This window comes from Borostomias antarcticus (genome assembly GCF_949987555.1).
Source record: "Borostomias antarcticus genome assembly, chromosome: 17".
NCBI classification, from domain to species: Eukaryota; Metazoa; Chordata; class Actinopteri; order Stomiiformes; family Stomiidae; genus Borostomias; species Borostomias antarcticus.
In genome coordinates, this window is record NC_140250.1 from 18,609,426 (window position 1) to 18,636,494 (window position 27,069).

At 46.0% G+C, this 27,069-nt stretch overlaps 4 protein-coding genes across 4 annotated transcripts; all 4 read right to left on the bottom strand.

Moving 5' to 3' along the window:
• Positions 1–564: 564 nt before the first annotated feature.
• LOC311320314 (gamma-crystallin M2-like) lies at positions 565–2,352 on the bottom strand (the record flags this gene model as incomplete). Its single annotated transcript, XM_084452046.1, has 4 exons — positions 565–834; positions 1,155–1,397; positions 2,181–2,246; positions 2,344–2,352. 4 exons carry the CDS (start codon positions 2,350–2,352, stop codon positions 565–567), a joined length of 588 nt encoding a protein of 195 aa, XP_084308172.1.
• Positions 2,353–4,143: 1,791 nt separating this feature from the next.
• LOC311320180 (gamma-crystallin 1-like) lies at positions 4,144–5,049 on the bottom strand (the record flags this gene model as incomplete). Its single annotated transcript, XM_084451878.1, has 2 exons — positions 4,810–5,049; positions 4,144–4,416 (listed from the first exon to the last, which is right to left on the bottom strand). Exons 1-2 carry the CDS (start codon positions 5,002–5,004, stop codon positions 4,144–4,146), a joined length of 468 nt encoding a protein of 155 aa, XP_084308004.1. The 5' UTR covers positions 5,005–5,049.
• A 4,403-nt stretch (positions 5,050–9,452) lies between these two features.
• LOC311320315 (gamma-crystallin M2-like) lies at positions 9,453–11,395 on the bottom strand (the record flags this gene model as incomplete). The annotated part of the gene is made up of 3 exons (XM_084452047.1): positions 9,453–9,728; positions 10,147–10,463; positions 11,383–11,395. 3 exons carry the CDS (start codon positions 11,393–11,395, stop codon positions 9,453–9,455), a joined length of 606 nt encoding a protein of 201 aa, XP_084308173.1.
• Positions 11,396–11,596: 201 nt separating this feature from the next.
• Positions 11,597–16,347, bottom strand: c9h2orf80 (chromosome 9 C2orf80 homolog; the record flags this gene model as incomplete). The annotated part of the gene is made up of 8 exons (XM_084452048.1): positions 11,597–11,665; positions 11,852–11,964; positions 12,059–12,146; positions 12,455–12,532; positions 12,673–12,760; positions 15,756–15,838; positions 16,108–16,189; positions 16,307–16,347. The coding sequence occupies 8 exons, from the start codon at positions 16,345–16,347 to the stop codon at positions 11,597–11,599; spliced, it is 642 nt and encodes a 213-aa protein (XP_084308174.1).
• Between the last annotated feature and the right edge of the window lie 10,722 nt (positions 16,348–27,069).

A 27,069-nucleotide genomic window follows, 5' to 3' on the forward strand; every position in this document is an offset into this window, starting at 1 on the left:
ACCTCACGTTAGACTCACCGTGGGCCATGGGAATTAACCACAAATACAATATGATTTGTTGAGCCTTTTCAACAATAGTAAAAGTATCAATCAAATCAGTCAGTATCAAACAATCAAATATCAATACAAAGTCAACCTTGAATAGATAGAATCGTAATAGTTTTAGCCAAAGGAACTTAGTCTACCTTAGTGGTCTATCTATGGCTGCTTTTTACCATGTCACTGTATCTTGAGGTAAATGTCACAGTGCATAGCCAATTAACAGGTCAATTTCTGAATTATCATTCTCAATCAGCCACTGACAGATACATGCAGAAGGGTTGTAACTGCTACACAGACTGTCGAGAGTCCATTTTACAATGTGTTTATTGTAGCAATGAGGATCAGTGCCAGAGTCTTGCTACGGTGCAAGGTCTCTGTCAAGGTCAAGGTTTGTAGACTGAAGCGTGTGATTCCATTCTACATTCCATTATATAGGCTTAGCACAGTGACTGATAATATTCAATAATCATCCCACCATTAATCTTCAGCATCAGAGTCCTCCTGCTTCTAATGCACTCCTGCTTAGTCCACGATGCGCCGCACGGAGCCCACTCTGGCACACCGGCCCCCCCACTCGCTGAACCGCTTGTACTCCCCCGGCCTGATGAGGTACATCCTGCCCGTGTAGTCGGGGCGCTCGTAGAACAGCCAGTTCCCGCCGGTGACATTGCAGGAGAAGATGTCGTTCACGTGGAAACGGTCCATGACGCTGGGACAGTCGTCCACCAGGTCCATCATCTGACCTCCAAACTCTATCCTCTCGTAGAGGCGCATGTTGAACGAGCCCGGCTCCTGTGAGAGAGGAGAAAATAAGGATCGTGACAAGCCAGTGAGCCAGCATAGGGACATCTACTGCAAGTGGCGTTCAAGACCATTTTTCCCTCAGGGATAATAAAGTTTATCGTATATGATTAGCTGTACAGTATATGCTGTGTCTGCAGTGGCATGATTCCTCGTGTCGGACCGAGGCCTCTCGCATCTCCTGTGAGATGTCACATTCACCTCAAGATTGTTGTAATATCCAATCATGATAGGACCATTGGTATGGACTGTATTAGTTGATTGACTGTAGTTGGTACTGATGTCTCACAAACCTAGCGAACAAAGCTCACCGTGCAGATGACGAGGCACGAGCTGACGGCGTCGCTCACGCCCATCCAGCTGTGGTAGTCTGGGTACTCTCCCCTCCTCAGGATGTACTGATGGCAGGAGTAGTTGGGGCGCTCGTAGACCATGAAGCAGCCACTCTCCACCCTGATGGAGTTGCAGCAGTTGAAGTGAGAGAGCAGGTCGCTGCTGTCACCGCTGCACTCAAAATGGCGGCCGCCGAAGTTCTTCTCCTCGTAGAAGATGATCTAAATATGGAGACACGTTATCATGATGTTTCATTTCTATCATCATCCATTGCCTTGTCCTGATGCCTAACCCTTGGTCAGTTCTTGTTCCTTGCCCCTAGAGGTCAGCCTTATAACCTCCTGTCAATACAGTTATTCTAACTGAAATATTGTATAAGTCTAAGAAGAGCATTTTCTTCACATTAAAGTCAAAACTGAGACACTCCCATGTCCACTTCCATCCAACAAGATGTGAATATGTGTTCTTACAATTGTAATTACTGCCTTATTAACCATCTGTACCCTAATACTAACCTAACTATACCCTAATACTAACCCAACTATACCCGAACACTAACCTAACTAACCTCCACTCTAAAGTGGAGGTTAGTTAGGTTAGTATTAGGGTATGTTAGTATTAGGGTACAGAGGGCTAGAGTAGAGGTTAGGTTAATATTAGGGTATAGTTAGGTTAGTGTTAGGGTATAGAGGGTTAAACAGTTAATGTTTATGTAAAATGTGACCAGCACAATAAATCAAAAGTATAAGCGTTCAGAAAAGCAGGAAGTGTCTGCATGCATCCTCTTACGCCGGCCTCTCTGTGTGTACTGTACCTTCCCCATGTCCTCTAGCCTCTCTGTGTGTACTGTACCTTCCCCATGTCCTCTAGCCTCTCTGTGTGTACTGTACCTTCCCCATGTCCTCTAGCCTCTCTGTGTGTACTGTACCTTCCCCATGTCCTCTAGCCTCTCTGTGTGTACTGTACCTTCCCCATGTCCTCTAGCCTCTCTGTGTGTACTGTACCTTCCCCATGTCCTCTAGCTGGCCGGTGCCTTGTTGAGCCCGTGGCCGTGTGCTCTGCATCCAGCCCTGTCAAGACCACACCTGTCACATATATAGAGGATGTGAAATGCAGACTCTGCATGTGCCATTCATATTGTAATACCCTGTGATTATTTTTTTATACTTGTGTCATTGTGTCAACCTGAAGAGATAGTTCTCAATTCGTTTTTGTGGGTTGGAGGAGCTGAGAATGTTTGTAATGCTTTTGGGATGCCTCTTTAGACCGTCGCATAACTTTCTGTATGATGTATTTGTTGTTAACAAACCAGTGTGTAGAAATATGTATATGTTATTTATAACTATATTTATAATGCTACATGCAAGGTAACAGAATAGCATACAGTTACTCATACGATTATTTTTATATAGTCATATATAGCTATTTTATATAATTTTATGTATATACTTTTAATATTTTAGCACTATCATAATGTGATGAGTACTCTTATGAGGTTTTCACTTATTTCTATATATTCCTTTATTCGCCCAGGGGTTTTGATGATCAATGTCTCAAAGTGTGACTCATGAATCATGTCTCTATAATCCACAAATTGATTTTATTATTGAAACAGAGAATTTTCACTTGAATCATTGTCCTCTGATATAACCTAATGGAAGGATCGTAACAAAGTATTCACAATAGCCATATTAATTATTTGCTATCACACACCATTACTGTTTGGTTCTTGTTTTGGGTGTATACAAATGCAATTGGGATACAGCCATGTTGTCTACTGCAAACGGGCCTAATTGAATTGAATTGAATTGGCAAATGTATTACTTTTTTTTATTGAATTGAACTGATGGTGGTAATAAATCTTATCCTGAGTATCCCCTCCCATCACCATCAACACATCCTTTCCAGATTGCTCTTAGATTAAGCAGGTCCATTGAAAGTAATCTGCTGTAGTATTTCCCAATGTATAAATCTTCTATAAAAGTAAAAACAAACACACCATTGCTGATTGAGAGAGAGCAGGAGCAGAGACCCTGTGGACTACACTGACTAAGCTGTACTCACCCACAGACCTGAGTCTGCCCTCTGGTGGTAGAGGGAGTTCTGAGCCCTGGGCCCCCATAGCAATAGAAAACAGTCTCTTCGAAAGCCTGCATGCAGAAGCAGTAGAGGACTATTATATAGAAATGTATTGTAATGGGGATAAACCCCTTGAGATGAATCATCTCATTTCAACAAATCGAAATTTAGTTTAGAGACTGAACTTCTAAACTTGTTTGTTTGTATTTGTGGTTCAGTTTCTGTACTGGCTTGTGTCCGGAGCCTGCTTGGAGCTGTTGGGGTTTCCCCACAACACCAAATAACGCCGTAGAAGAACATTCTGTGTTGCTGACTGAATCTTTTTTTTTTTTCTAAAACAATGAAGTTTCGAAATTGATGTAACTGAGTCAAACAGCAGGCTTCAAATACACAGGGTCATAGACTTCTTCATTGACAGCTCCCTCCCAATTTGTATTAGCAATATAGAAAATGTAAAATGATTAAAATCATGATTAAAAAATGCTTTAAAATGTTTTAGGTTTAACTGTCTTTGCATGTCATCTGCACTTTTTTTGCTTTTGTACAATGTGTGGAGGTTCTGTAAACAGAGAATTGTGTGCGAGAGAAAGAGAGAGAGAGAAAGAGAGAGAGAGAGAGAGAGAGAGAGAGAGAGTCCGGAGCCCAGAGGACCCAGTCAGGTAATAGACAACACTTGAGTTCTGTCCGGTCCGTGTCAGTTGTGCCACAGCTTTATTCATCCCCCTGAGCAGCGAGAGGAAGTCAGTTCCACTCACCTCCACCCCCGAGAAGGTGCCCTGCAGACGCAGAGAGCAAGAACAAAACTGAAAACACTTGAGCACTGACAACATTTTATTCAGTGTGTGAAACAAAGCAAAAAGTAGACATTTCACAAGGACCGTTCTGTCTTTAGAGATCCATGATGCGTCTGATGGAGCCGATCCTGGGGGTCATGCCTCCCCAGTCGGAGAACCTCCTGTACTCTCCGGGCCTCATGTAGAACATCCTGCCCTTGTAGTTGGGCTGGTCGTACATCAGCCAGTGGCCGTCCATCACGTTGCAGGAGTTGCAGTCGGAGGTGTGGAAGCGCTCCATGAAGTTGGGGCAGTCGTCGCTCAGCTCCATCATCTGTCCGGCCATGTCCGAGCGCTCGTACAGCCTCATCCTGAAGTTACCACGGTGCTGGAAGGGGACAGAGAGGGAAAGAGGATGTTTCTTTCCTTAATCATATGTGATAATAACAATAATAAAACTTTATTAGTACAACACCGCTCATACAAATAAATGAGCTCAAATATCTCTTATCCCACCTCAGTATATTACGCCTGCCTATTCGTAATCTGCTGTAAAACGTTAACCTAAATACACTGTAAAAGATGTACAGACAGTTGTCTACAAACCACCGAGAGACCGCTAAAAGCTTTGCCTAGTTTGGTAGTATAGCCTCTTCCTCTCTGAGTTTCTCTCTAGATGGGCCCTTAGACGGGCCCTTTCTCTCTAGATGGGCCCTTAGATGGGCCCTTTCTCTCTAGACAGGCCCTTAGACGGGCCCTTTCTCTCTAGATGGGCCCTTACCATGGGGATCATACGGCAGGACCTGACACAGTCGTTCATGCCCATCATGCGCATGTAGTCGGGGTACTCTCCCCTCCTCATGAAGAACTGGTTTCCCATGTAGTTGTGGCGGTCGAAAATCATGAACATGCCGCTCTCCACCCTGATGGACTGGCAGCGCTGGAACATGGAGTGCAGGTCAGCGCAGTCACTCATGCACTCATGGTGACGGCCACCAAAGTTCCTGTCCTCGTAGAAGATGATCTGTTGAGGGAGCAACAAGTTTAGCATTCAGAGCAGCATAGGTAATGTAGAACTAAAATGTGTGTTCTGAACAGCCCTTAAATTACGTTTTTACCAACATTTTGTTACAAAGTGCTTGAAAGAACACAAGTCAATATCACCAACTAAAAATGTGAAGTCTAGCAATCTTTTAAAATGTAGAATTTACAGTCAGTTCACTTACTCCAGACGAATGCACAGATTTTAAGTAGCTTTGGATAAAAGCGTCCGCTAAAAATGATTAAAGTGTTAACCGATAAATGTAAAATGTGAAAAAGGCTTTAAACACCAACCTTGCCCATGTTTGCTGTTAGCTGGTCCTCTTGCTGTGTTTTGGTGGGTGATGGGCCTTCATCTTTATACACTTCCCTGGACAAAGGGACACCACGGTGGGCACTGTCATGCAAATGAGCACGCGTGGTGCAGTCAGCAAGTCAACAGGAGTCAAAGGAGTCTTGCGACGCTTGTTGTCCATTTAGACAGCAATAGTGAGAACATTATAGCTTCTAGCAAAAGCCACGGCATTCATGGGCTCTGGAAAGCTCCGTGTCACCACTAGAGCCAGCATCACAATCACAGGCTGCGAACAATTGGAAGTTTCCATTCACAAAGAATCACTGGTTTTAGGGACATTGTAGGAATTTGGGTTGTTCATTGTTAGGTCTAGATATTGAAGAGGAAGCAGTGTTTTGTATGGGGAACATACTACGTGTGTGTGTGTGTGTGTGTGTGTGTGTGTGTGTGTGTGTGTGTGTGTGTGTGTGTGTGTGTGTGTGTGTGTGTGTATGTGTGTGTGTGTGTGTGTGTGTATGTGTGTGTGTGTGTGTGTGTGTGTGAGTGTGTTACATGTAGAATTCCCTCAGCACAATAAGATACCAATTGTTTGTGGCCCGTACTGATTGGGAGCATTTTGTGCGTGGCGACACGCACCATAGATAGCAAATGTCCGGTTGTCGTGTTGTTGACCTGCAGTTCTATGTTGCCACCACAAGAGGCAGTGGTCCCAGAACACCAAAACAAAAACACTATGACACCATACACTTTCCAGATCCTTGCTGGTGTAGTGGATAAAGTACTTGACTCCCATGCCAAAGGTCAGGGGTTTAAAACCCTGCTATGGGAGATTTTTTGTCACTGGATGTTATAGAAGCTATGCAAAAATTTGGTTACTTGATGGTGCTATGTCAGTTATTGAATTTATGTGCAGTAATTGGACATTTGAAATACTCCTGTATATACCTACAGTATAGGTGTCTCAGTAATTACCCATTTTATATTAGGCTATACTTTGCATGTATTTACCAGGTAAATGTTTTGTTTTTCCAGAGAGATAGAAGGCCTAACCAAACCCTCAGTGGTATAATGGGCTAAGCACTGGACTCCCACACTGGAGGCCAGGGTTCGAGTCCCGTTCAGGGATTTCTAACCATGTTATCTCTTTTCCTTCTCTCTGTTCCCCTGGTTCAGAAGGATGGGAGAGAATGTCTGTGAACAAAGAGCCCAGGCTGTCCCAAACCTTCAGGCCCCTTGGTGGTGTAGTGGGTTAAGCATCTGACTGCCATGCTGGAGGACAGGGTTCGGTTCGGTTAGTCTGGACTAGGGAAAACTTCCAATTCTTTCATTTTCATCAGTGTGTCTGATCTGCTATAGATCAGCTATCGGTACCCTCCTACTGGTGGCTTCTGAAGCTGCATTGGTTGAGTTGTCTACTCTCGTGATGTAAAAACACAGATGTACCAGCACTTCTGAGAATAACCCGGAAGACCTGAATCTATCTATGGTAATCATACTGTACTGTCACACCTGTCACCCTGCACTTCCTGTCCTGCTCTCTGTTCTAGACTCCCTAGCCCTAATATTGTCTCATTACATTTACATTTACATTACAGTCATTTAGCAGACGCTTTTATCCAAAGCGACTAACAATAATTGCATTTAACGTAGGAAGAGCCAATGTACTACTACTTGCCAGAACTCACAAGTGCATCTTCTTTCTAAAACAAACAAGTGACTAAGAGCATAATCTAGTGCTGAAGCAAAGTGCAAGAATCACAATCTAAAGTACAGTGCAATATAATATAATAAGTGCTTAGGTGGGAGGATTGTTGTAGTACTTCTTGAAGAGATGAGTTTTGAGCCTGCGACGAAAGATGGGCAGCGACTCTGCTGTCCTGACATCAGTGGGAAGCTCATTCCACCACTGCGGGGCCAGGACAGAGAAGAGCCGTGACCGTGTCGATCGACCGCAGGAGCCTCGGAGTGACGGGGCAACCAGTCGCCCTGAGGTAGCAGAGCGTAGTGGTCGGGAGGGGATGTAGGGTTTGACCATGGCCTGGAGGTAGGAGGGGGCTGTTCCTTTCATTGCCCTGTAGGTTAGCGCCAGAGTTTTAAACTGGATGCGAGCCGCTACAGGGAGCCAGTGTAGGGAACGGAGAAGGGAAGTTGTGTGGGAGAACTTGGGGTGGTTGAACACCAGGCGAGCAGCAGCTTTCTGGACAAGTTCCAGAGGTTTAATGGCTGACGCCGGTGCCCCCGCGAGGAGGGAGTCTCCTCTTGTGTCCCTAGCCCTAATATTGTCCCCTGTTCTGTCTGCTCTTGTGTCATGTTTGTGTCCCAGTCCCATTCCTCCCAGCCCTAGCCCTAGATCCCCTTAACTCCTGCCCTGGAGGCCTTCTAGTCCCTATCTAGTCTCTAGTCCCTCTGTAGTCCACTTCTAGTCCCTCTCTAGTCCACTTCTAGTCCCTCTCTCTGTGGCCCAATCTCAAACCACCCCCTAAGCCCTCGCCCTATCCACTCCCCCTCCGTTTGCGCGTTCACGCCGAGCTTCGCCATGTTAAGGGCCGTCCCAAACCAATTATCGCGGAGTGCGCTTGGAGTGCGAGTGGGCTGTCAACCCTTTAAATAGCAAGCAAGCCTGCATCGGTGCAAGCTCCCGATAGCCAAAGCAGGAAGTGCACGTGCCAAAGAGATGCCGCAGGAAACCACATATAAATAAAGTTCCGTCTTCCTACACTGTCAATTATTTTAGATTATTTTACAGCATTCAAACATTTGTTTTTCTCACACCGATTTCACTGCATCAAACAAAATCGCAGAATATGGTGTCAAAAGATACAACCAAGTGATACAATCACTTTATCCCTAGATCACTTGACTTGTAGCAAACTCTTAAAAGCCTGTATTCATAGCCGACATAAAATAAATCTAAATAGGACTAGGTCTACGTCAAATGTACATCATATATTCCATTATTTACAGGGACAATGGAACAGACAAAGCAGCTGATTAGGCTGCGATATGCAAATGCCTCTTCACAAAAGAAGGAATGCTGCCAAAGAGGCATGGGAGTAAGTTATTAATTTATTTATGTATTTGGCTCGGGACAATGTTAAAAGCAAATTTATGACCATTTCTCATCATACATGGATTTAATTATAGTGATTTATATTTGTATTATAAATCATAAACATTTTCCCATAAATCAACTAAACATGCCATGGTGACGGCCCTGTCCCGGTCGGTTCCGGTGGAGTGGGGAGTCCGTCCCACATTTGGCTTTCCATTTATATACCCTCCCCCTCGATTGAGAGTGCCCTCCACAGCTGCGAGTGACACTTAATTTGGAGGGACACTCGGTGGCGGAGTGGGAGTGGGTAGGGGGTGGTTTGGGATTGGGCCTAAGTCTGCATTGGGGTCCAAAGCCTGCTGTGATGGTGGTCAGGTGACTGTGGTGGTGGTCAGGTGACTGTGGAGGTGGTCATGTGACTGTGGAGGTGGTCATGTGACTGTGGTGGTGGTCAGGTGACTGTGGTGGTGGTCAGGTGACTGTGGAGGTGGTCATGTGACTGTGGTGGTGGTCAGGTGACTTTGGAGTTGGTCATGTGACTGTGGAGGTGGTCATGTGACTGTGGAGTTATTTCATTATGCTTGACATGTAGACCAACTTGAAAAGATTTTGGAACCATTGCCTTTCCACATGAAAACCCAAACATCTACTGCACCAAAGAGCAATTCCCTCAACTATGGGGAGATTATTTGGGCTTTTCATTTGGAGGCAGTGTTACATATCACACAAGCGTTGTTCAACCTCTGATACATAGACTCACAGTCTCAGTACACCTCACTGTATTCATTAAATGGATTTAATGATTCAGACTATTGTTGATTAAAATCCAAAAGAAACATTTACAGTAGTTAGGGTTTATTCAGAGCCACTTTCAACCATTGTCAATTCAAGACCCAGAGTCTACCGAAAATCACATTAGATTTAGCGTGAGACCAGACACTTTCAGTCCTTCACTGTATAATATGAAAAGTTCACTCCTGATTGACAAGCCAGTGTCAACTGACCAGAGTTGCTTTCAGGAAGCAGGGGGGCGTTCTTAAAAATCAGTGATCCTCCGGAAGGACCCGGTGGCGGCGCAGGTGGCGCCCCAGTCGCTGAACTTCCTGTACTCGCCAGGCCTCATGAAGTACTGGCGCCCCCTGTAGTTGCGGTGCTCGTAGAAGGTCCAGTAGCCGTCCATGACGTTGGCGGAGTAGATGTCGCGGCCGCGCCAGTGCTCCTGGACGGACTCGCAGTCGTCGGTGAACTCCAGCATCTGGCCCTGGAAGTTGGGACGCTCGTAGATGCGCACGCGGTAGGGCCCCCCGCTGGTCTGTAGGGGGGGAGATGGGAATACGGACAAGATTACAGTGTGTCTTCTGGGGGATCTACCCCCCTTGACACTCCCTCTCCACCCTAACACCCCCCTCCCTACCCCTCCAACAGCTGTCAGTCTGTAGAATTAGAACTTTACGACTTAACCAAGATGTCACGGTGTTTAACGGTCATGCCACTCAACGGTGTTAAACACTCTCCATTAACACTTACTCTACTATCCCATTCCTGGAAAGGAGTAGATCTGAGAGGATTGGATAGGTTTTGGACCAAGCCAGAAAGTCTGATAGTGGCTTAGCTGCCATATTGCTTCTACCCGTCTAATTCTCACAGATCTACTCAAGGGTCCGAGGAAGGAAGGGGACAGTAGGGGTTGTGTTATTCGGGGTTAGAGACAGGCCGGGCGGCATGCTCACGTAGTTGAAGGTACGGCAGGAGAGGATGCTGTCGTTGTAGCCCATCCAGCGCTGGTACTCTGGATACTCCCCCCGGGTCAGGACGTACTGGTAGCCGGCGTAGTTGGGCCGCTCGTACAGAACCCAGCAGCCGCTCTCCACCCTGGCGGAGTTGCAGCGGCTGAAGTGGGGGTGCATGTCGGGACAGTCCGTGTCGCACTCATAGGAGCGCCCCTGGAAGTTCCTGTCCTCGTAAAAGATGATCTGCAGCCCGAGGAAGGAGGAGGAGGAGGAGGAGGAGGAGAAGGAGCTTGTTAGTGACTGGAGACAGCGCCTCGCTGAGCCCCGGAATGGAAGTAAACGACAAGTGAATCCGCATGGATCTCTAACCCAAACCCTTATTGTCCTGCAAGCAAAAGCATTAACTCAGAAGCACACGATAAACACATTAATTAACCATCTGTGGCCATTGACCACAACCACTATAAGCAGGCAAGTAGATGTTGAGCACCAATATCATTAGTGTAGGCCTTCCTCAAACCCATTTGCCTTTAGCATCATCTTAAATCAGGGTTGACTCAAAAACACCATGTTCACAACCACCATTAATCTCAAATGCTAGATATCCTGATACATGAGTGGTGTTGTAGTTTAGCTAACGCTAATCTAAAATAGAGGGTGAGGTCTTGCAGAAGGCTGCGAGGGAATCTAGGATCTAGTCTTCAGCCCTCCGAGATGCAGAAACACCACGTTTATTCGGGGTCTTACCTTACTACTCATCCTGAAGAGTGCGCCTGACCCAGTCCTCGGCAGAAGTGGTGGTCTCACAAACCACGCCTAATGCCCACTATATAAACCTCAATCAAAGTTGGGCAAATCCCATTTTATTTGTTATTCTAATGAACTGGGATTTGCCACCCAGGCCCAGCTGCCAAAAGTCTTGATCCTGGGCATAGAGGTGCTGTAAAATCCCTGATTCATCAGCAGAAAACTCCCAGCATGCACATTGCTGACCCTCTCTGCCCTTTGGGTTGATACAACCTTCCTAGCAGGCACATTACTGACCCCCACTGCCCTCTGGATTGATACAACCTCTTCATCCACTAATCCATCAAACATGACATTAATGTTTAACACACAGAATGTTGGGGGCCATCACAAAGCAACAAGGGGGAAATATGTATATTATACTTTTATTTGGAGGCTGCACTGAGCACAATATTTCTCACATGAGGAACTGTTTTGACTATTATTTACCTGGCATATCCATGTACACCACATCCAACTATACTACAGCATTTTCAACAGATACCAAGGTACATACATACAAAGCCCCGGATTCCCATGAAAGTACAGCAGCTTATAACAGGTTCATGATGACCTCTAAGGGCTGCCAGTATAATATAGGTGTAATAATAAATGTCTATACGGTGTAATAACGGTGTTAGAACCCAGGAGTGCACCGCTGTCTTCAGTCCTGCAGGGACTCCTGTGATCCTTCATAATGCTCCGTTCGCTCCTTCAGGGACTCACCACTGTCCTGTTAGGGGGGGGGGGGGAGAGAGAGAGAGAGAGAGAGAGAGAGAGAGAGACATGTAAATAGGTACTCTGCCTTCAAAACACAAGGTGGCAGTAGAGTCCTCACAACCACAGTTGTACTGACAAATGTGTAGGGACGTTGTAAGCCTCCAGGTGAAAATGAGAGCACGGGTGTGTCGCCACTCACACTTAAAAAGGAGTGAGACGTGGAGGAGGAGGAGGAAGAGGGCGCAGAGGCACTCCTCCCCAAACGGCCTTCCGCCTTGGCCTTCTCAGAGAGCCACCGCCTCAGCTTCTGAGCTGGACGAGAGGGAGGGTGACAGGGATGGGCTGTAGGAGTGAAGGAAAACATCCACACACACACACACACACACACACACACACCGAAACGTACTGTGTTTCTTGGAGTGGTCTACGGCCTTGTAGGAGCCCAGCATGGCGAACGGGTGGTAGGACAAGGTGAAAGGGTGAACGATGGAGGTCTGTGGAGAAAGAAGGAGACGGACGCTCACGCTGAAGGCGATGGTTAACCGTGCGTCGGAGACGGATATGAGAGAAGTGTGGACTGTTTGTTCCCTCTTACAGTGCTTGACTCACCAGCGCTGTTTACTGTACATTCAGGTGCACAAACTCAATACTTTTGAGATGATATTCAATTGGGTGCAGGAGCTTGAGCGGCAGAGCATTTAAGGTGGCAGCTCTCCGCTCTGGTGATCTCCTGCCTAAGTCAAGCACTGCCTCACGGTGAGGGGAACATCACGGTGTGTGTTGTTCTCTCGAAAGTCTCTACCTTGTAATGCTGGTTGGGGTGGGAGGCGGACGGTTTGCAGCTGTACATGGCTACGATGTCCTCCACCGGCAGGCCGTTCTGATTGAGAGCAGAGGTCAGAGGTCAGTGTGTGTGTGTGTGTGTGTGTGTGTGTGTGTGTGTGTGGTCGGCCTTACTGCGCTTCACAGAGGTCATAAACACTGTGTCCTGGTCTTGGCCTCGGTGTCCGACAAGCTTACCAGGATCATCCCAGCGAAGGAGGAGAGGATCATGGCTTGTCTCTCCAGATGGCTGGGGTACCTCTCTCCCCCCGAGCTGCTCGATCCACTAGAGGGAGAGACAAACACCACCTGCAGCTCTGGGCATGGTTCACTTAGGACGATACAGATGGATATGAGGCCGATTATCCTGAGTCTAATACACACAGCCCACTGTGGTAAACCTAACCTGGGTGTAAGTTAGTTAATGGTTAGTTGTACAGTACAACATTTTAATAAATTGTCATTTTTACACTCAATTTTACTTGATTTCTTATCTTTTATTGTGTTTTATCTTCCATTGTATTTTCCTGTTTTTGGTTTATTTTATGTGTATTTTTATGTGAAGCACTCTGTGCATGCACACTCTGTTGTGAAGCACTTTGAGCTGCATTTATTTGTATAAAAGGTACTATACAAATAAAATTGATTATTATTATTATTGTTGTTGTTTTTATTATTTTATTGTTGTTATTATTAGTAGTAGTAGTAGTAAATGGTGAAATAGTACCCCCCCACCCCCACCCCCACCCCCTTCTGATTGTGAGGCTGCACAGTGGTCTGGTTTCTCCCCTCATGTTGAAACTTTGAGAAACCCTCCCCAACCCCATATATGTACATGTGAGTGTGGGCCGTGTCGGTAGTATGCGCTCTAGAGCAAATTTGAGAAGGTGGTCCCTGAAAATCGCGTACTACGTCATTGCGTCAATACACGGAGCACATAATAGTTTGTTGTTTTCAAAACATTAGCTAAATATCATTTTGTGAAGAAATTCAAGTGATTCAGCATGTTTATTAGACTACAAGGAACCATATAATCAAGGAATTTCAAAAATAAACAAAGAACGGTTTGTTTTGATTCACGTTTTGTTGGGAACCTTTAATTGTGTGTGTCTGGCCAGTTGTTTCCTTTGGTTTTCATGTGGGTGTATTTCTTTAGTTGATATGCAGTTCTTTTAAAAAAAATAAAAAATAAAGTACTGTATACATTGCTTAGTATGCTTAGTCCCAGGCTTCTTGTTGGGTGGGGATAGTTGCAATGGGATTAATGTGTGAATAAATACTTAGAATTGAATTGGGGAGCAGGGACATCCAATGATCGTAGGGTCGGCGGTTCAAATCCCGCCTCCTCCTGTCCACATGTCGAAGTTCAGTCTGTTGCACCCGAACTCCTTCCCTTCCTAACCCACCTCATCAATGCATCTCTTGTTTCAGGATGTTTTCCCTCTGCTTTCAAGACTGCCAGAGTCACCCCCCTCCTAAAGAAACCATCTCTCGACCCCTCTGATGTCAAAAACTACAGACCGGTTTCCCTTCTATCCTTTCTATCCAAAACACTTGAACGTGCTATCTTTAACCAACTGTCTTCGTACCTCCACCAGAACGACCTCCTAGATCCCCACCAATCCGGGTTCAAGGCTGGCCACTCGACAGAGACCGCCCTCCTTGCAGTAACAGAGTCACTCCATGCCGCTAGAGCGAACTCTCTCTCCTCTGTCCTGATACTCCTAGACCTGTCAGCAGCATTTGATACGGTAGACCACCAGATCCTCCTCTCCACCCTCGAGGAGAAAGGCATCGATGGCTCTGCACACTCCCTGTTTGCATCCTACCTGACGGGCCGCTCCTACCAGGTGACATGGAGAGGGTCGACGTCGGAACCTCGTAGTCTGACTACGGGGGTTCCACAAGGGTCTGTCCTGGGTCCTCTCCTGTTTTCCCTCTACACTACATCTCTGGGTGCTGTCATTCGCTCGCATGGCTTCTCCTATCACTGCTATGCCGATGACACCCAACTGGTTCTGTCATTTCCCCCTTCTGATACAGAAGTGGAGACACGCATAGCTGGGTGCTTGGCTGACATTTCGGAGTGGATGACGACACATCACCTCAAGCTCAATCTGGACAAGACTGAGCTGCTGTTCCTCCCGGGGAAGTGCTGTCCGCACCGGGACCTGGCCATCATCATTGAAGACACAGTGGTGACCCCGACTCGGACTGCGAGGAATCTGGGTGTGACCCTGGATGACCAACTGTCATTTTCCTCACATGTCACATCCGTCACACGTTCCTGCAGATTCATGCTCTACAACATCAGGAGGATTCGCCCTTTCCTCACTAATGAAACGGCGCAGGTACTCATCCAGGCCCTGGTCATCTCCCGCCTGGAATACTGCAACTCCCTCCTCGCGGGGGCACCGGCGTCAGCCATTAAACCTCTGGAACTTGTCCAGAAAGCTGCTGCTCGCCTGGTGTTCAACCACCCCAAATTCTCCCACACAACTTCCCTCCTCCGTTCCCTACACTGGCTCCCTGTAGCGGCTCGCATCCAGTTTAAAACTCTGGCGCTAACCTACAGGGCAATGAAAGGAACAGCCCCCTCCTACCTCCAGGCCATGGTCAAACCCTACATCCCCTCCCGACCACTACGCTCTGCTACCTCAGGGCGACTGGTTGCCCCGTCACTCCGAGGCTCCTGCGGTCGATCGACACGGTCACGGCTCTTCTCTGTCCTGGCCCCGCAGTGGTGGAATGAGCTGCCCACTGATGTCAGGACAGCAGAGTCGCTGCCCATCTTTCGTCGCAGGCTCAAAACTCATCTCTTCAAGAAGTACTACAACAATCCTCCCACCTAAGCACTTATTATATTATATTGCACTGTACTTTAGATTGTGATTCTTGCACTTTGCCTTCAGCACTAGATTATGCTCTTAGTCACTTGTTTGTTTTAGAAAGAAAATGCACTTGTGAGTTCTGGCAAGTAGTAGTACATTGGCTCTTCCTACGTTAAATGCAATTATTGTTAGTCGCTTTGGATAAAAGCGTCTGCTAAATGACTGTAATGTAATGTAAATGTAATGAAGTGTCCTTGGGCGAGACACTGAACCCCAAATTGCTCCCAATGAGCAGGTTAGCACCTTGCATGGCAGCTGCAGCCATTGGTGTGTGAATGAGAGGCCATTGTAAAGCGCTTTGGATAAATTTTACCGATACCGATTTACCATAATAATCGAATCCAGCTGGTTCCCCCTTTCTGGGCGGTTGTGGTTTATTCCAGTACTCACATGATGTCTCTGTCCAGCAGATCCTGTCCTTTCTCTCTGTCCAGCCACCAGAGAGCCACACTTATGGCCAAGTCATAATGAGCCTGGAGGATGAAGCGCGCACATGCAGGCAGTAAAATAACTCTCCACACAAGCAGCAGCATCCAAACCAATTGCGCCGAGACCACCTCCCCAAGTGGATGTGGTTCGATTCCATTTCAAAAAACATTCTCCAACTGCTCTCCAAACTAAACGAACCAGACACACAAACATCAAACGAACCAACAAGGCACACCAAAACATGGTTTGGGTTACATAATTAAATAAAGAAGACAGCTCAAACCCCTGAAGGCCTGTTGTGGTAAACTCCTACCAGGTCGTCAAGCAGGGTGGAGCGTCCTTTCCCCTTGGGGTCAAAGCCGTTCTCTCTGATTCTCTGTCCAACGTATTCACCCCTATTCAGGAGAGAGAACACAGACCCTTCAGAAAACCTTGGAAGTTCTGGTGAGCTTTCTGAAAACACTCAAACCCTTCAGAAAACAACATTAGCTCTAATCTACACAACCACTCACAGAAGAGCTTGAATGTCTTTTCTCAGGCGCCTGGTCTCCATCTCCCTGAGGAGGTGCTACACATCCGGAGAAGTCTCTTCCTAGTCCTGTACACACAACAACAACGACAACAACAACGACAACGACAACAACAACATTACTTGGTATGAGAATGATTACCAACTGGAGAGAAAGAGGATGTCAAACCAATTTAAAATAAAAAGAACGTAAGAGGTAACAGCAAAAGGTTGCATTACCATTGTTGACCGAAACCAGGGTGTTTACTAAGGAGACCGGGCAGTCTTGAACATGACACCTAACCCACACAATGCGAGGCCAGGAAATGTGATATACAGAACTGTGCTGCTAAGGCAATTATGTAAACTCACAGTGCTGCACATAGTTAGGAGCAGCCTATGCTGAAACATACTTTTTCAACACTATAGCCTATTATAGGGCTTTTTATCACCTAGGCCTGAAAAGGTCCCCAGTATAAATGTTTTACAGACAATATTTCCAAGTAAAGCCATGATTTTTTTAAATAAAAAGTTGCTCCAGTTCAGAGTAATGCTCACTCACAGTACTTATTGTATTGTAGCCGTTATGTAAATCCTACCATTTACACGCAAGACTTTTAAATGGCTGCATTATACTGGCTGGCTGTTACACGTCGTTATATCAAGCTATCTGTACTCACCGAGCAACGCTAGGAAATCAGCTGCAGCTCACCTCCAAGAACAGGAAACCACAGTACCTTCCTGCACTTCAAACAACAACAACCCCAGATATATTTCAAACATACAGCTCAAACCCAGATAGCCTCTGTTCTCCTACGGGTCTGAGTGTGTGGAGGCAGAGGACCAGATACACTCCTCTCAGGTGAGCAGCCGTACTATCCCCCTGAATTATTTACCCAGAAGCCACCTGTCAACCACCCTAACGACCACCAAGCAAACTAGCTGAGAAGTAGGAGAGACGCGTTATGTAGGACTGAGGCAGTGTAGATGCATTCCTGTTCCTCAGAGCTTGTGCGGTCAGAATTTACCATAATAAAAAATGACACTAGCGATTGTTTGGTTTCAATCCATTGATTAATGTTTAACCAGAAAATTGTCACACTCAAAAAAAAGGGGTAGTGTGTTATTTTGGTGTATGTTTGTGGTCTGTCTACCATGAACATGAAACAGAGACCATAATTTCACTGATCGTTCAAGTATTGAACTAGCTGCTGTTGTTCTTGCAGGCTCTCACTCTCCTGTGAAATGTATCGCAATTTGAATATCTTTCCATTGCCATGGCTTGGACATTGCGCAAGCATTCCCCTGGCGCTTGCTTCCACTACTCCCATGGAGGACTATGTGCAATAATAAGAATAATAATTTTATTGAAACAATTCAGTAAAAAGTGTTTACATAACAATGAACTAAAAGATAAGTAAAACAAATACGAAGCATGAAAAATGTGACCCTAATTAAATACAAGATGGGTTATTTTTTTCTTCTGATTTTCTTCCTTTGCTCTTTGTATATGGGAGAACTCAAGAACTTTGTATCCGAGAATTTATCTCCGCGTCTCATTTTGCTGTGAAAGAAAAGACAGGAAGATCAATTGAAGACCAGTCACCTGTCTGGTATCATGATTCTGTCCTGGAGTTTAATTAGTGGTTCAGACGAGGCCTCACCAGTTGATGGACGGCTCTTTGTAGCTAATGGCCGACCCTCGTCGCCTCGTCCTTCCAGCGTTGTCCTCCATCCAGTCTGAGCTGTTCAGGGACGTCAGGACCTTCCCTGCTACAAAATAATAAACATTAAATGGATGGATGGACTGTACTCCTGGCCTCTCGTTCAGCCATTCACACACCGATGGCAGCAGCTGCCGTGCAAGGTGCTAGCCTGCTCATTGGGTGCAATTAAGGGTTCAGTGTCATTGCCCTAGGACCAGGGCTTAAAAACGAAATAATTTTTCAATCGGTTCGCTCCGAGCAGAACCAGCATATTTAACGTTTCCGTTCTCGTGTTCCGCCACCAACATAGCGTTCCTGAACCGGTTAAGAACGAAAAATAACGTTCCGTTCACCGTTCCGGGGGTGTTAGCCTATTAAGACTCTATAGGACTACAGTATTTCTTGAAAGGTAGGCTATAACCAAATTAACAAGTCTAGGGTTGTGGTGGCCTTGCCAACAATATTAGCCTTGGTGATGTGTGCTGTAGTGTAGCCTTGTTGATTATTTTACAAGAAATACGCAACATTAGTCCTATTCCTATGCCCTTAATCCACACCGTAAACTATGCACAGGTCTATCTTAAGTCATCATCATAGCTCATCATCCTTTTTAAAATATTTTCTTGTACTGTTGCTGCAAGCTATTTTATTCTGCGCCTGTAGGCCTATTGTTTGTTTTATGTTTTATGTTATTTATAAATAATTAGTCACCTCATTCATTCATCTGCGCAATCCCTATTGTTTATGCTGCGTTCCTTTTGTATGGGAGCTCCGGATTTGGCGCCTATACGCGTAATACGTAAGTAGCCTATCGCCTGGCATCCGCGGTCTTTAATATTATAGTAATTTAACTTATGCTATTCAATGATCAGGGTTGCACGGCACATTGTCACTAAAGTGTGCTCATATTAATTAATGTAGCCTAATCATTTGGTTTGTGAAAGTCAAGACGTGACGGAAATCTGTGCAACAATAGGCTATGACTAGATTCCAAGAGGCGCGCTCGCCTTCACAGCCTAATTGCCGAGTTGAACTCTGAAGGAGGCAGACCATTAAATTCGCAAAACATAGGTTTATGCATCCTAGTATAGATACTAGTATACATCCAAGCAACTGTCACAAAGTACTCCGTGTTTTAAATAGCCAAACCATACTTGGAGCGGGATGCGCAACGATTGGCTTCCGCTGGAGGAACTTTATTGCAGACACGCAGGTCCATATAAAACATTATATTTGCACAGTAGGCTATTATTTCTTTCACTTTATTATTTGCATCATTCTTTGTGGACCAATGTTGGAATAAATTTGCCTTCGAACGTTATTGCCCACTCTGACATCCGCGGTCTTTATGTGAAATCTAGTTTTAGCCTACTGAAACATTACAGGCTATAGGCTAGCCTACTCCTATTCAATTAAACAAAATAAATCACATTGATATCCTTGCTAAGTAATAAGCTGTACGGACAGGCTGAACTACTGTTTTGCACTGGCAAACAAAGGAGAGTGTGACAGCCCTGCGCAACGCGTGCTAATTGGCTGCCGCTGAGTGGTTGGGAAACATCAAGAATAGTCATGCATCTTAGCTTGCAGAGTTTGAGAAACATCGAGTCTGAACTAGACTATGTTGTTGTAATATCTAAATCTCTTCATTTCGCTAAGCAAGCATTTAATATCCTGACTGTGAAATAACAGATATAGGGGCCTAGGCTACATTACAAAAACAGGACAAGATGTAGGCTACAAATTTAATACATTTAATTTAGCCTATTCGGCCATAAAAGGCTCAGCTTTCTTCTTTTTTAAAACATTTTTAAAGTTATATAGGCCTACTACAAAGAACGAAAAAATAACGTAATTAACCGGTTTTAAAGATTTCAAATTAACGTTTCTGTTCTGGATCAATTAAAGCATTTCGTTTTCGTTCCTGTTTCTGTTCCTCGTAAAATACCGTTCGTTTTCGGTTTTCGTTTCCGTTCCTTGAACCGGTTCGGAGCCTTGCCTAGGACACTTCGACATGTGGACAGGCGGAGCCGGGAGGGAGGGAGGGATGGATGGATGGATGGATACTTTATTAATCCCCTTGGGGAAATTCAATTCAATGTGCACGCAGCTACCCCATCTACATGAACACAACGTACCTGGAGAGGGTTCTGCTCTGATTTCAGACTCTTCTTCATACACGGTGATCCTGCGAGAGGCGGGGCTGGAGACCCAGCGGTCCAGCTGGGTGGGGGAGAAGCTGGCGTCCAGCGCGTCCCACGGAAGGGGCTCGTCCATCAGCAGCTCCCTCAGGCTCTGTCGCGCCGCCCCCCCACCGACCCCGGCGCCATCTGACTCCTCCTCCCGTCCGTTGTATTCGCTCCCACGGACGGGGGCCACGTAAGTGTTTCTGTTGTGCTTTTTGGAGTTGTTATTTCTGCAGGGGATGATGAAAGTGTCTCTCAGGGTTTGCCTCTGGTTGGTCTGGGCTTTCAAGCTGCAGGCTCTGCTGCTCTCCGCGCCCGGGCCAGACTGGGCGTCGGCTGAAAACAAACGCTCCTCGGTTCTTCTTCCGCCCTCCACACCGGCGGTGCCGGAGTGCGCCGGCAAAATGTCCGGGTCTTCCTCTACAGGCGTACAGCTGACTGGGTCAATGTGTGGTACTGTGGAGACTGGACATTCGGCACGGTCCTGGTAATCCAGAGTCTCGCTGAGCGGATCGTAACCGGCGTGCCGGGACGCCGATCCCCGAGCGCTGCTACTTCTCTTCGCCTTCTTCCTCTCCTTCACGGAGTTGTCTTTCTCCGTAACCTTCTTCTTCCTCGATTTGCCTGTCATCTCTTTCCGGGCCTTCTTGGGTTTTTGTACCGCCGTGTCAGAACCGGCTCCGCCGAGGTCCCACGGGGACACGTCCTCCTCGGTGCAATGCTCGCGCTTCACATCTGCCGGTTCCTGGGTGGCCCTCCACGGACGCTTACCAGACGCTTGCGTCACTTGGTCTGCGGACTCTCCGTTCCCAACGGACGTGACACGAAACCCCGCGTCTTGAGAGCGGTCGAGGTCGGCGTCCGCACCGGCGTGACGACGATCCGCTACACTCACATCCCTGACTGTTACTGATTCGCTGTACCCTGTACTGAACGTACCCTCCTGCTCATCGGCACAGGTATCTGATATGGACCCGTTAGTAACTGAGATCAAGAATGTCCCTCTGTGTCTGACTACGTGGTTCTGATCAGCCTTGGAGCCGGGGTCCGCGGGGGTCTTGCTCCTCTGTCTGCTCGTCTGTGGCTTGGTGGCCCTGGAAGAGGAAGAGCAGCGCGCGTCTGAGGATTCGACCGGAGGACCGTCTTCATCCACGGAGGCTTTGAGTAGCTCTAAACACGCATCGTCTCCCATCTCCGTCTCCATCTCCCACGCGCGGTCCGTTTCAACAGGCGGGATTTTGGTTCTCCTGGTTCTCCCGTTCTGTCTCTCCGTCTTCCTGCCTTTTCTGGGCAGCTCCTCCGTGGACACTACGAAGGTCTCCCTTCTCAAAGGTCTGTCTGCCTGAGACAATATGCAAGTCTTGCCGCGTTTAGTTTTTGAGACTTTATCCGTGGTTCCTTCATCCAGTGAGGTTGCCCCATCTTTGATTTCAGAGGTCTGACCCTCAAGGTCCATGAAATAATCATCTTCAGGTGAGACATTGCTGTGGGACTCAGTTGGGGCCGAGACTACAAATGTTTTCCTGGGTTCGAATGGTTTTATCTCCTTCTGTTTGGTTTTGGGAGCGCCAGGAGCAGGCCGGCAGTACTTGGGGATGCGAGAGGTGAAGTGATTCTGGCTGCGGGCGGTGCCCGGCTGCGTCTCATCGGCTGAGGCCGCCGTCGGCGCGTGGCTCTGCTCGTCCACGTCCCCGTCTGCGAGGCCGTCCGCAGGCTGCGGATCCCCGGGAGGTGAGTGCCGCGTCCGGGCCGGCTCTGAGCTGAAACGCCCCCCCGCTTCCGGATTCTCTCCTCCGCGCGCCGGAACGTCGCTCCCGATCCCGGCCTCCCGAACGGCCTCGGGGTCCTCCGTCCGTTTTATCCTCTTCTTCCTCGTTCCGTTCGAGCTGCCGTCTTTGCTTGCTTTCGCTTTGGGCTTGGTCTCGACGGCGATGATCGCAGCCTGGCTGTCGATCATAGTCATCTCCATTTCTGCGCCAAGGGTGGTCTTCTCTCCTACGGTATCAGGTTCTGGTGGTCCGGTCTCCACCGTTGAGCTAGGCCCATGCAGAGGAACCACGGTCTCGGCAGTGGCAAGAGGCCGTGGTTTGTCGGATGTGCATACAGCCGAGGGCAAGTGGATCTCCGGGCGGACTCCTGGGTTAGACTCCAGGCCGGGCTCAGAGTAGATCTGCGACCACCTTTCAACCGCGACCATTAGGCTACTGGACTGACGCAACGATCCTCCTTGGGTAGATTTCAAACCGTCCACATGCCTATCCTTATCATCTGTTCTTCCTATTGGAACAAACAGAAGATGAACAATATAGCCCGTTAAAAGTGCTTTGGCCCAACCAAGCTTTAAATTAACACAAAATGCACTAAAGCCAGCTGACATTTTCATGCATGGCACAAAAGTATTGGTCAGTTGAAAACAATACAATGATACTATTAACGCGCTGGAAGGAAATGTATTTTCTGTTATGTATAAATTAAGGTGTCTTAATAATCACATGTGGGAATGGTCATGTGTATGACCAGACACAAAAATAAACATTCATTCATTCATTCCCCTCCAGTTTACCTTTACTGGCATTTGACTCTGTGGGTCTTGGTTGTGTCCTCGTGGGGTTTGAGAACACGGTGCTGTCCCTGACAGTGAACTCCTGGTGCATGCTGGTCCGTTTGGAGGGAAACGCCAACTGAGGTCTGGGAACAATCTGAGCTGCTTCTCTACAGAGATATAAAGGGAAGAGTGGGCTCTTAATGTTGCTACAGTGAACTCTGTTCATTTCTAACCTCTAGATCAGCTTTTTGTGTGATAATAACAAAATACATAATGCGTATGCTATAATCAATACTGTAGGCTAGATGTATAGATCTCTGATATTAGTTGAAAGCCATATCAAGCAAGAGTATATTATTTACCCAAATACTGGGCTAACTTTAGAATTACCTCTCCAACTGAATATTGTCATCTTCCTTGCCAGGGCACTCCTTACTAAGGTCATCAGATTGTTCAGGGAGATCCTATTTGAGACAAAACGTATATATATACAGTATATACACACACACACACACACGAGTATATTTACACTGGCCACTTTATTAGGTACAGCCATCTAGTACTGGGTAGGACCCCTTTTTGCCTCCAACAGAACATAATTCTTTGTGGCATGGATTCAACAAGGTGTACTTCTGCACACTACGGTTGTGAAACGGCTGTTTGAGCATTTGTGAGCCATCTCTTAGCTTGAACGAATTCTGCTCTGATTTAATAATATTAAACTTCATTTGTATAGAACTTTCTATACATACACACACACACACACATATACAGTATAATGGTTATATTCATTAATAGTAATCATTATGTTGTATATTGCAACCCAAGGTAGATATTCTCCAGGTAGACGGTGATTTAAGACTTCATGTCTTTGTCCTAGATGGTAATTCCCCTCATCTTTGTGATTCTACGCTGTGTTTGACCAGGCCACCACCTGTTTGAGATCACCGGTAATGTGTGTAAAGCAGCAGGATGGGGTCTGTCTGGCGGTCTACAGGTCTGCCTTTTTAAATGCAAAGATATCCAAAACTACAGAAAAACGCACTGTGTAAGACTGGGAAAACAACTGATGGGAATACTAACATTATCGCCAGAGAAAAGGTCCAAAGCCCTTTCCAGGCTATCCATAGTGTTGCTATGGACATTCTTCAAGATAAGGATCTGTAAAAGAACACATCAGACATGAGTGGCATAAGTCTCAACTACTGTTAGTGCTCGACTCAGGTCAGCGTAAAAAAAAAAGGGTTTGTACGTGAGTGAGAGAGAAAGAGAGGCACCCACCAGTTGCTTGTGCTTGTGTCGCCAAATTGCTAGGTCAAAGTCAAGAGCTTTAACCTGCTTCAGTAGATTCACGTTCTCCACTTCAAGCTGCCTGCTTTTCTCCTTCTCAGCCGACAAGGCCATGGCCAGGGCCTTGTTGTTGTTCTTCAGAGAGACCTTGAAGAATGAGGATGTGTCTGGAGATTAAACACAAAATATAGCATGAAGCACATCGGCATGTCATACAAAAAATGTTTTACTTTCAAGGCATCATGTTGTAAGGCATCATGATGTACTTACTGAGTATCTTATTCTTGATCTTAGATGCCACTACTGAGGTCTGCTTGGAGGCCTTGAGGGACATACTTTTCTTCCCAGGTATCATGCCCTCAATGGATGGATGCATCATGTCTGAGAAACTGTAAATGTCATTACAACCATCAGCATATCACTCGCAAAATCACCCCATGGCATGTGTGTCCTATAATCTGATTTGACCATTATCTGGTCTGACTCCGGCCGTGGTCAAATTAGATCAGTCTGATGTCACATATGAGCCTAATCTGACCACTGACTGAGTAGTAAGCTACAAGAAAGCTATGTTAAGGCAGACACTTTATATATATATATATAGCTATATTGCTAACGTTAGCTAACAAACCCCACTTGCGTGAATGCATGACCTTGCTAGATATCCAACTTGCTACGATAAATAACGTTAACTAAAAGCTAACGTTAGCCAACCGCAACGATCGGCTGTCTGGCACATAGCCTCACATAACTTAGCTAGCTAACGTTAGCTAGCTACTTACCACCGTACATAAAACAATACTGGCTTTTTGCGTACATTTCGGATTACAACACACTCATTATGAGTTACCTAGCTAAAGTATTTGAAACGGGGGTCGGAATAATCGGTGACAAACAATGCTTCCCGTCATCTAACAGTTAAAGTGTGTTTCAGGAAAGCCGGGTAGGTTACACTGGTTTCAGCTTCAAATGCAAACAAAACACCGCCGTTTCAATTCGGAGGCGTTCCCTGGACTACATGTAGCCAATCACCGTGGCTAGCTAACCTATCGCGACATCAGGATGGTCTCACGAGGCTAGTGGGTGCATCAGGGCACCAGGGACTGCGGGGCCCTAAGGAGCCCAGAGTATAGAATAATTATTTTATTTAAACAACTCAGTAAAAGTGTTTACACAACAAAAATACATGTAGACAAGATTATACAATTTAGATAAAATCACACGATAACAACTGTGAGGTTCATTAAGACAGAAATCAAAGTAACTTAATAATAAACGTTTTCTGATTCTGAAAATAGGCCTACAAAAGTTAGTAAGTTAGTCAAAAAAATAATAATAATAATAATAATATTATTTTTTTTAAAAGGCTACAAAACACGGAAAATGGTGACCCTAATTCAATCCTAGTTTATAAAGAAGAGGAGAAGATATCTAAATGAGAATAAAGAATTGGCTAGTCTAAGACTGTCCCGGCGCTCTCAGAAAAAGCTTGATCACCTTTTTTTAAACAGTCAGCTTTTGATGATCTCAGTGGTGTGCCTGTAAGGAATTCAGAAATACAATGTAGGCTATAATCTAATAGTTTAGGCTATAGAGGCTACGATCTTGCCGAACCGACTGAAAGCCAAACTTTAAACGTTTAATTAACGGCTGTGTTGAAGATCATGGGGAAATTAATCGGTTGCAAAATTAGAACATTTTCGATCAAGGGCACAAAAAACATCTAGGCTACTCACGGCAGTAGAGCTGCATGAGGAAACAATAACCCCAACTCATGAGTCGTGTATCATGATGCACTTCCACATGATCCTCTCTCATAAAACACTCGTGACTTATGGAATAATTGATCTTGAGAGGAGGTTGCACGAGACTATTTATTTATTTATCAGTCTCTAAGAATGATGGATTCTGTGCGGTCATGGGTTCTGGGCAGCAGCAGAATATTCAGGTAGGCTATGTGTCGACGATAAAGTAGGAAATAATTAATGGAAACAACTAAACTTAAAAAGAGCCTTGTCCAAAAAAAAAACGTATTCATAGAGAAATTGGAATATATGTTTGAACGTTTTCTGAACGTGCTGGGTTAGATAAAAGCATAACGTGTCTGTGATAAAACACTAACTTTAGATTTATCTACAGTAGGCTACCTACGCTTTTTGCCCCTGTGCGCTGGATGTGGGCACGATCGTGGTATTAGGTAATAGATGCATGCTGCCTCTGTCTTGTGATCACAACAGTTCGATGTAGCTGTTCTCTACTTGTTCTGTCTGTGAGTACTGCCGATGCCCCTGTTTCATGCAAACAGATCTGACTCCGGGCGTGTTTTATTAAAGTGATTGATACAGTGATGACAACGAAGAGAAACACACAGGTGAATTATACATTTTAGCGTTAGGTCCATATGAAATGTGTGTTTACTTTTCCATATTCCTCAGCTGCAACAGGCCAGCATTAGCACTAGGTAATGTTAGGCTAGCTACATAGCTAGCTAGCTATTAGCCGACTGCCGCTGGCTATGCTATCTAGCTAGTCTAGACTCCTTCTATGGGTCTAGGTAGCTGTGTAGCTAGTCTAGACACAGCTACACAGTGTAGACTAGCTACTAGCTGATGTTGTTGGCGGTCGGTCTGATGCGATTGGTATGTTATGTTACCATCCCTGTCTTCAAATAAATTGTAAAGCTAGATTGTGCTGAGCTAACGTCATAACTAGCACGCATCTGAAACGTTTGCAGCCGAGCTCCCTCTACACACCAAGGTCGACATTTTGGCCCACCAGCTAGTGCTAGCTAGCTGGCCAACTTAGCTGTGCTAGCTATCTAGTTAGCTAATTGGCCAGGTCAGGAACTAGGGCTAAAAAGACCACGAACTTGCAATTTTGTCAACGCCTAACTGGTTGGAAATAGAAAGTAGTGTCATAAAGATATATTAAAGATATATGCTAGGCTGGGTCCAGCTGTCACAAGTTGCAAGGCCTGTAGTGGTCACATGATGGTGCTGCTGCTGGGTCTTCTCGTCCTCCGGTCCTCCCACATCCCGTG